Source organism: Diabrotica virgifera, chromosome 6, assembly GCF_917563875.1.
Source record: "Diabrotica virgifera virgifera chromosome 6, PGI_DIABVI_V3a".
NCBI lineage: Eukaryota > Metazoa > Arthropoda > Insecta > Coleoptera > Chrysomelidae > Diabrotica > Diabrotica virgifera.
The window spans coordinates 230,340,624-230,350,892 of NC_065448.1; the positions used below are offsets into that span (position 1 = coordinate 230,340,624).

Sequence of the window (10,269 nt, forward strand, 5' to 3'; positions counted from 1 at the left end):
CTAAAAATTCTTAGCGAAAATATTATACCGTTATATAAATTGGTTTTTTCTACAAACGTGTTAAAAATGCAATAAAAAAGTTTAAAATAATGGGCGTCGAAACGTTAATAAAAATCATTTTTTAATAATATTGTGGCTTATTTCCCATTCTAAATAGTTAAAATTGTAAAAATGCCACAAGAAAATAGCTTCAGAACAACAGTTTAAAATAAATTTTAAAAAACCTTTTAAACCACCTTTTTCAAATTGCGCAAGTTGTACTATTAATATTAATGTTAATAAATAAAATAAAAATATTTTGACGATTCACAATTTGACAATTCACTTTTAACTGCTGTGCCTTAAAAATTTTAAAGCACTAGTGCTTTAAAGTAGCATTTTTAACGCTCCTATGGAGTGCTAAAATAGTTATTTATGAAACAGTTCGTGAAGTATGCTTTTTGCGAACGCACGAGATTTTTAGAGCACGAGCGACAACGGAGCGAGTGCTATAAATCGTGTAAGTTCGCAAAAAGTACTTCACGCACAGTTTCATACAATATTTTATCTACGATAAACAAATAAAAAAATCTGTAACTCTTCTTCACTGGAATTCATTTCTATTCTACAATTTTTAGGAGTTTGACATTTAAAAATTCTAACTGCTTTCAAACCACATAACTGTCAAAACTTTTGTTGTAATTCATTGCTCATATTGTCATCACCATGACAACGCGAAAGTTAAGATTGTCACCATGACAACGCGAAGGTTAAAACAGTGCGAAAAAGTAAATCCCATTTAAAATACATTGTTACTTCACGCACACTTTAAATCCTTCACGCACTGCTATCTATAATTACAGTTTTCACAAACTAAAAATTTATATATAATATGACATAGGGTAGATAAATTGCATTTTTAACACGGTTGTAGAAAAAATAAATTAAATACTTAATACTCAATACAAAGATTACTGCGTTTTTTATTTATATGTATTAAATGCATAGAAGCATATTTTAGTGCATATTTCATTAGTCCTAACTCAAGCCATTAAGTCAGGGAAAAGAGAAGCTTTCAAATCCTTCCTTGCTAAGCTCGACTTCCGAAAAGACGGCGTCAAAGCGCACAGGTTCGTTACTACGCTAAACAATGATGGAAACAAGCAACAGCAAATGCCAATGAGAGGCATGGCTAGAGAACTCACCACACATGCCGATATAGCAAACGAACTCTGTAAACACTACACAAAAGTGAGTAATATTAAGATAAATAAGAGGGAGAGAGCAAGACTGTTGCGCTATCCCCCTCCCCGGCGGATGAGCAAAAGTATAAAGGACATCTGTACAGAAGATTTCTTGATATCGGAGCTGGAAGCAGCTCTCTCTGACACAAAAACGAAAAAGGCAGCAGGGATTGACGAGTTGTACCCGGAAATGCTTAAATATCTGGGAGCCGCAGCCAAAAACACCATTCTGAGCTTGATTAACCTAACATGGAATTCAAGAGTCCCAAGTCAATGGAGGAAGAGCGAGGTCATACCCACCCTAAAGAAACAAAAAGACCCGAGCCTGACTGATAGCTACCGGCCAATATCCCTCACAAGCTCCTTATGCAAAGTAGCCGAAAAAATGGTTCTGGACAGACTGAACCGAGCCATAACCCATCTTGAACTGATTGACGACGCACAAGTTGGCTTCAGGAAACACAGGAACACCATGGACCATGTAGTCGAGTTTGCTCAAAAAGTCAAGGATGCTTTCCACCGTAAGATGTCAACAGTTGCAGTGCTGGTAGACCTCAAAGCTGCATACGACACAGTATGGAGAGGTTTGCTGTTACACAAGATAGCGAAGTCTGGAATTGACGGTAAACTGTTCAATTGGATAAAATCTTTTCTCGGTGAAAGGTATCAGAGAGTCAAATTTCACAACCATTTTTCCAAATTCAGACTACAAAGACAAGGGCTGCCACAAGGAGCTGTCATCAGCTGTCAATTGTTCAACCTAATGATAAACGATGTACTCGCAATGATTAGAAAGACACCTGGTGTTGATGCCCTCCTGTATGCCGATGACCTCCTAATATGGGCATCAAGTAGCAGTCTGAAAGCGCTCGAGGGAGTAATGAACCAGGCTCTCAAAAATCTAGAAAAATGGGCGGATAAAAACTGCCTAACTGTCAGTACAACCAAAACCGTATATCAAGTAGTTACCCTTTCAACAAAGCAGACTGCTGTCAAGCTGACATACAAAGGAGTCGACCTGGAAAGAGAGGATGTAACAAAATACCTGGGGGTGTACATAGATAAGAAAATGACGTGGAAACCTCAAATCGACGACATTGCAGAGAAAGCCACAAAGAGATGTCGACTGCTCAAACGTCTCACAGCAACAAAATGGGGCGCCACGCAAGATGTCTTGGTAGCAACATACAAAACCTATGTCCGGCCGATACTAGAATATGGGAGTGAAGCTACAATAACTGCGAGTACAAACACCACCTCCAAGCTTGAAGTCGCCCAGAACACTGCCCTTCGCGTCATCACCGGTGCTCCAAAATCAACACCGATTACATCAATGGAAGCCCAGACCGGTATTGAACCAATACAATGCCGCAGAGAGCAACACGCGTTAACCTTCTGGGAAAGGCAAAGACGAATACTTCCACAAAAATGGGACGAATATAGACAAGCAGCCTCACGTCTTAAAACACAAACCACTCCGCTTACAGTAGCAAATCAAATCATGGAAAAATACCACATTGACCTGTCGAAAGCCGCCCCCTTCCCAGCGCAAACTACACTCGCCCGCTGTCTACCAAACACAGAATTGCGTCTTGAAAACCATAACGACCCGAAGCACTTATCGTCAGACATTGTCCTAAGGAAAGCCGCCCTAGAGACGATACACACCAATTACCCAGCGCATGAGTGGCTCCACATCTACTGCGATGGCTCCTCGATGCCGGACTCGGGAAGAACAGGAGCAGGATATGTCTCAACGTTCTCCAAAGGCTCCATAGCTGTGGGTGCCCCTCTCACCAACTATGATGGCGAAATTGCTGCTATACACGAAGCCGCTAAAAGTCTCGAGAATCTCCAACACCCCCAAAAAGTTGCCTTCTTCATCGACTGTCAAGCCGCAATCCTCGCCCTGTCGACAAATCGATATACCGACTGTGCCCAAACAATATCTTGCCGCGTCCAACTATCGAACTTACTGGAAAAAGGGTGGCTGATTACTTTACAATGGATCCCTAGTCATGTCGGTGTTGAAGGGAATGAAGCGGCGGATGAACTTGCAAAAGAAGGCACTACTCTTCCACAGCCCCCTAGCTTCCAATCGTACACATCAGCAAAGTCCACCATTAAAAGAGGAATCAAAGCGAAGATAAAAGACCAGCAAATACAAGCCGGTGCTGGAAAATCTTGGGCCCACCTAATAGAGTCACCAATCCCTCACAACTTGCCGAGACCCATCAGTGTAGCCGCGTTCAGAACAACTCCGGGGCATGACTACCTGGCCTCCCATCTACATCGCATCGGCGTCCGTGAAAATGACAACTGTCCACTATGTAATCAGCCCCAGATGGATGCTGCTCACCTCCCAGAGTGCCCAGCCCTGATAACAGACCCACCCGAGGAGGATGAAGATCGCCTACGAGAAACGGCTCGTCTATACTGGTCAGCGCGCCGCCAAATGGCTAACATGCCAAGGGTGGGTGTTGGCTAGTAAGTAAGTAAGTAATATTTCAATTGTTTTTTGTGCATATTTGCATGCATATTTTAGGGTTTTTAAGTGCATATTTCCCAAGCTCTAGCTATTACAATAAAAGAGATATCAGAATAATTCAAAAAACAAAACCTTAATGATACGTCCAGGATAATACGAAAAGAGTTTGAAATAAAATCAGATGTCCAATTTTTCCACAGAATAAATATTTTAAAGTTAGGAGAAATACAACGCATCCATTCACCCCGTATAATGCCATCTAAGCAAAAAAATTTTGTTACCGGTGTAATAACAAACAACAAGAATACATGTATCTCCAAACTGATGCAAGAATCTTGAAAATCGGAGTACAAATAATAAAGTTATAGACTGCCAAACTTAATAAAAAATTTTGAGTGGCGGAGCTTTGTGCCGGTGAATGTATATACAGTCGGAAAAATGAAACAATACCCATGGACGAACATCTAAAACACGCTGTATTTTCCTGTCACCGTGTCACAAAGAAAATTGTCCAGTGCAAGTACATGTAACAATAATTATTACATGTACTTGCGCTGGCCAATTTTTTGTGTGACACGGTGACAGGAAAATACAGCGTGTTTTATATGTTCGTTCATGGGTATTCTTTCATTTTTCCGACTGTAACACATTACATAAAGGAAATCGCACACATCTTATGGAAAATAGAATGTCACTCAAATTCAATAAAATTTATACGAATAGATTCGTTTTAAATTAACGGTCAAATCTTACCATTGCGCCAATTCTATATTTTCACTAATAAGAGCAGAAATTGATATAAATAAATCTGAAATCAAATGGGTACGTGCATAAGTTAGGGAGAGAAAAAATATTTTAAAACACCCAAATTGTCGGTACTCCATAAATCAGCGGATTAGTTTCACTAATCCGCTTAGGCCCAGCGGGGGTTTTAAGCTCTTTTGAATAGCACCCAGAGCAATAGTGATGATAACTGACACTTTTACTGACTCAAAAAATGTGATTTCGATAAAATTTAATTGCAATTTGCGCCGTAATTATACGTAATTAAGAGTTGGCGCAATGATAAGATTTGACCGTTACTTTAAAACGAATCTATTCGTGTAAGTTTTATTGAATTTGAGTGACATTATATTTTCCATAAGATGTGTGCGATGTCCTTTAAGGAATATCTGACAGACTACATAAGAAGAACACTACAGAAGGAACTCAAGACTAAAAACTTGGCCAGGACTCACGCGATCAAAATAATGTTACTATTGTCCTTTTCATGAGCATTTTTCAGTGCGTAACAAATGATAAAAAAAAGGGTAAGTCCGTGATAATACACATTTATTTATGACATTTATTCTAACATGACATTTTAGTTAAATCTGACAGTTGTCACATTTTATTTTCAATTTGGAATAAAAACAAATCAAATGTGTTTCTTGCATTTATAAAATGGTATTTTCTTTGATTTGTATAGTCTTATAAGTTATAGAGATTATATTTGTAATATTATTATCTAATTAAAAAAAATATTTTTTTTATTATGGCTCCATCTATCGACAACTAGAATAACTAGAAAAAATGTTGTAAATGTCTGTAATCACGGACGTGCCTTTTTTTCTGTCACATACAATTTAATGCGTTAGAAAGAAATCGAAAAACTGTGACGCACTGAAAGATGATCATGAGAAAAAGAATACAATAATTTTCTGAAACGACACAGCAAAAGAAAAAGAACAAAAATTCATTGTTTTGCAATAGCAAGTTACGACATATTTATACTCTTGTTATTCTTTTTGATGTGCCTATCTACGACGAATGTTGCCGATCATCATAGCAATTTTTCTTATCTGCAACAGCGTGAAAAAGCTGCACAGATTTTGCCAGAAACCTGGTTCTGAGGTTCTTCAACCAGGATGTTCTTCTTCTTACTGGATTTTGTTTTCCAAATATTTTTTCTTGTAGCAGGGTACACCTGGATTCGTTTCGCATAGTGTGTCTAAAGTATTGCAACTTTTGAGATTTGATGGTTCTCGGTTCTTTTTCATTCTTTTCATTTGTGACTTTGTTAGTCAACGGGATTTTAAATATTCCTCTTTATAGCCACATCTCACATACATCTAATTTTCTGCACATAATATATCTTCGTTTAAGGTCGACGATTTAACAGTATAAAAAAACATATTGGCTACGTGCGTCTCCCCTCTACTTACAGTCACGTGACACGCTGTCAGATTTTGTCAGGACGTTTTAACATTGAGTCTTATGGGATTATTTTGTTAAACTTGAATATTTTATTTTGTAGTGATAATAACCGAATACAATTGTTAGAATTCATTAGTTGTTAATTTATACTGTAATTTATAGTGCAACACAAATATTTTCTTTTTCGTTAATAAAGATTTATTGACATAAACTGCGATAGTGAGGTTATGTATACAAAATCAAACTGATAATCAATATTGGAAATAGAAGAATTTATATCAGATTAAGTGCGTTTTTATTTTCTGTTTATATTAATACATGATATCACTAGCGGGACACGGCATTTTTTTAAATGTCTCATTTAAACATACACAAAGCGTCCTGATAAAATTTCAAAAAACCGCCACCATGAGCAGGCAAAAAACAGCCTCGTCCGGTTAAGGGTGGATCTACACTGCGCGTCGTAGAAAACGGGCACCCTAAAAAATGGGTCATTTTTGATGTCGCATATGTCCTAAACCTGTTATCCGATTTAAGTGATTTTTTTAATATGTTATAGCCTTATTCTTTGTCAATATCCCCGTAATAATATTTTTGTTAAAAATGTAAATTTTCATTGTATACCGGCTGTAAGAATCAAACTGTGTTTTTTTCTCAAAGTTCGCAACACACTGTGGAAGATTCTAGCATATATAAAATACTGAAATTAAAACTCAACTATGGCCTCAGGTTTTCTTAAAATTCTGTTTTTTGACTCATTCGCAATATGTTGGATGATACAAAAGTTTGTACTTTAACAACTTTGCATGCTCTTTATCAGTACAGAGTGATTCTAAAGAAGTACGACAAACTTTAAGAGGTAATTCGGTTTAAAAAATAATGACCGTTTGCTTTATAAACATAAGTCCGCAAATGCTTTGTTTCCGACATACAGGATGTTGAATTTTTTCTTACAAACTGACGATTTATTTATTGCCCTAAAATCGGTTGAGATATGCAAATGAAATTTGGTGGGTTTTAAGACGTCATTATTGCATATTTTTGACATACAATTAAGAATTTTTTCCCGTATGCGCGCCAATGGTGAATATAAAATTCTTAGTTGCATGTCAAAAAATGCGCAATAACCATCTCTTAAAACCTACCAAATTTTATTTGCCTATCGCAACCGGTTCTAAAACAATAAATAAATCGTCAGTTTGTAAGAAAAAAATTTAACATCCCGTATCTCGGAAACGAAGCATTTGCGGATATATAATTATCAAGCAAACTGTCATTATATTTTAATGCAGAATTACCCCTTAAAGTTTGTCGCATTTATTTAGACCCTAACACCCTATACTGATGAAGACCATGGCTGGTTGTTAAAGAACATAACTTTTGTATTGTCCAACATAACGAATCAAAAAACAGAATGTTAAGAAAACCTGAGGCTATAGTTGGGTTTTAATTTCAGTATTTTATAAATGCTAAAATATTGCACAGGGTGTTGCGAACTTTGGGAAAAAAACAGTTTAATTCGTACACCCGATATACAATGAAAATTTACCTGTTTAGCAAAAATATTATTACAGGGATATTGACAAAGAATAAGGCTATAACAAAATATTAAAAATATTATTAATCAACCTATTGTAAAAAAATCACTTAAATCGGACAACAGGTTTAGGAGAAACGCGACATCAAAAATGGCCCATTTTTTAGGATGCCCGTTTTCTATGACGCGCAGTGTAGTTTTGCCAATGTGCGCTTTTTCTCTTTTTTGTTGGTCCACTCTTTTTACAGAGATTCGGTCAATGTAGAGTTGACCTACTAACTGTTATGGTTTTCTTGTTAATAATCATAAGCTTTGTCTTCTTTAGGTTTCTATTGTTTATGCTCGTATACTCTTCTCGATAACCAAGAAATATTTCAATTTTAGTCCAAAAGAAAAAATCTACTTACCATCAACGTTCAGCATGATCGCCAAGTTGATTTTGGGCTCAGTGTTCACTTGACACTCATACACTCCCGCATCTCTTTTCTGTACATACTCAATGCGCAAGTCCCAGTCATCGCTGTGCTCTGGGTGACGCACACTAAACCGCGCATCGCCTGTGTACGTGTGAATCCCAGACGTGAGTATGTGCAGATCCCTCTTGCGCATCCACGAGACCTGAAACCAATGAAAACAATTAATATTTGTGTAAATTATAATAGAAGCTGTGAACGTGTGTAATTGTGTAATTTTATTATAATCCAGTTTATAAGCGTGGCAGATTTATCTAAAATTTTGTCAAATTTCTCTTAAGACCAAAAACATTTAAAAAAAAAGATCAATGGGAAAATCCCAATAGTTGGCTGTATACCATAGTTTAAAAAACCAATACAGAAGTAAAAACTCCGAGATGTATTCTGGTATAAAATCGTTTATTTAAAACTATAAAATGTCATCGATTGCAGAACGTTTTCGTTCTAAACAGAACATCTTCAGTGCATCCTGCCGAGTATTTTGAAACTAGCACACTGTAAATAGTGTTAACATCATCATATATGGTTTACATAATGTAATATGTTAAAATGTTATGACTACAAGTCGATGTTAATGAATAAAGTGGAACACATGCTAAAAGGGTGCCATGGTTCCCTGCTCGAAGATACTAGGTACTTGCCAATTCAATGGGCACAGACCAACTCTGTTGGCAACAAGTTGGTCTATGCCCATTGAATTGGCAAGTACCTAGTATCTTCGAGCAGGGAACCATGGCACCCTTTTAGCATGTGTTCCACTTTATCCATTAACATCGACCTGTAGTCATAACATTTTAACATATTACATTATGTAAACCATATATGATGATGTTAACACTATTTACAGTGTACTAGTTTCAAAATACTCGGCAGGATGCACTGAAGATGTTCTGTTTAGAACTAAAACGTTCTGCAGTCGATGACATTTTATAGTTTTAAATAAACGATTTTATACCAGAATACATCTCGAAGTTTTTACTTCTGTATTGGTTTTTTCAAAAATATTTACGTTACGGAAAACAAATGGTTTAAAATTTTTCAGATTTCTCTGAGGCGAAATTGAAGAAAGATGTATTTATTCGACCAGATATCAGACTTCTAGCTAATCAGGAGTTTGCCACCAAGAGAGCCACTTAAAAGTACAGACTAATAGTCCAGAGAAACAAGATTTTCCTCGTGACACATCCCCCTCCAGACCGAATTCAAATTTTTTGAGTAGTATGGATATCTATAGATATTAATAACCTATATGTTTCCTGCAGCCGACTTATAGCCCAGTAAATGAACGGGAAATTCGGCAATACCGTGTAATTTTCAGGGGCAACTCCGAATTGAATGAAAATTTGGATTTAGGTTCTACTTACCCTCCAATTCAAAGTTGAAATTGTGCCGTTGGTTACTTTTACTTGGGGGGGTGACAGTCACCCCTTTTCGGGGGTGAAAAAACATACGTTCAACATAAGACCGGAAATGGATAAATTCACTGATTCTAAGCAACTTTTGTTCTATAGAGTTTTTTACGTAAGTCAATACTTTTCGAGTTATTTGCCATTAAAAATGTTGATTTTTCACAAAAAAACTACGTTTTCAGACGGTTTTTCGCAAATAACTCGAAAAGTAAATATTTTAGCGAAAAAAATATTCTTAGCAAAAGTGTAGCTTATAATAAACTCAAAAAAATGGTGTATCAGTAAAGTCTATCAATCAAATAGAAACAAAGTTGTAGCTCATGAAAAATACGTTCTTATTCGTCTAATTTCAAATCGAATATTTCAAGGTGAAATCACCGAAAAATTAAGCACTTTTCGGGAAAAACCCATTTAAACTTTTTTAAAGTGTTTATAAAAACCTTTGTTTTAATTGTTAACAAAAGTTTTAGCATTAAAAATAAGCGAGTTACGCTCAAAATAAAGTTGGCCCTCTTTTTTTTTGTAAAAAATCATGAAAATCTCGCCGTGTTTAGCTCCCCAAATGAAATTAATCGCTACCGCTTTACAAACAATTTACTTACCTATCTATTTTTTTATGATCTGTCAGTCTCACCGGTTTAAAGTGTTTATTTTTGAAAGGGTTATAATTGAGAAAGCTTGAATAGGTCACTAATCACGAGTGTATGCAAATTTTGAACAACCATATCTTAACCAATTTTTGTCTTACGGAGAAACAAAATGCAACTAGCATATTTATAATAGCAACACCTACATTTTTTTATTCTTTAAGATTTTTCTTATCACTAATACTTTTTAAGTTATTTTGAAAAAATAAAATTTTTCAAAAATATTTAGAAATTTTTTTTTTATTTTAAAACCATATGTTTTTATAAATAAGCACTTCAAACCAATCAAACTTACA

General features: G+C 36.0%; 1 protein-coding gene across 1 annotated transcript in view; it reads right to left on the minus strand.

Annotated features, from left to right (window-relative positions):
- The window catches only part of LOC126886317 (lachesin), a 79,260-nt gene extending 70,649 nt beyond the window's left edge, over window positions 1–8,611 (minus strand). The window contains exons 1-2 of the mRNA XM_050653190.1: window positions 8,582–8,611; window positions 7,852–8,062 (exon numbers count right to left, since the gene is read on the minus strand). Of these exons, the coding sequence (XP_050509147.1) occupies window positions 7,852–8,062; window positions 8,582–8,611 (241 nt within the window). The remainder of the gene's footprint in view (window positions 1–7,851; window positions 8,063–8,581) is intronic.
- Window positions 8,612–10,269: the final 1,658 nt, after the last annotated feature.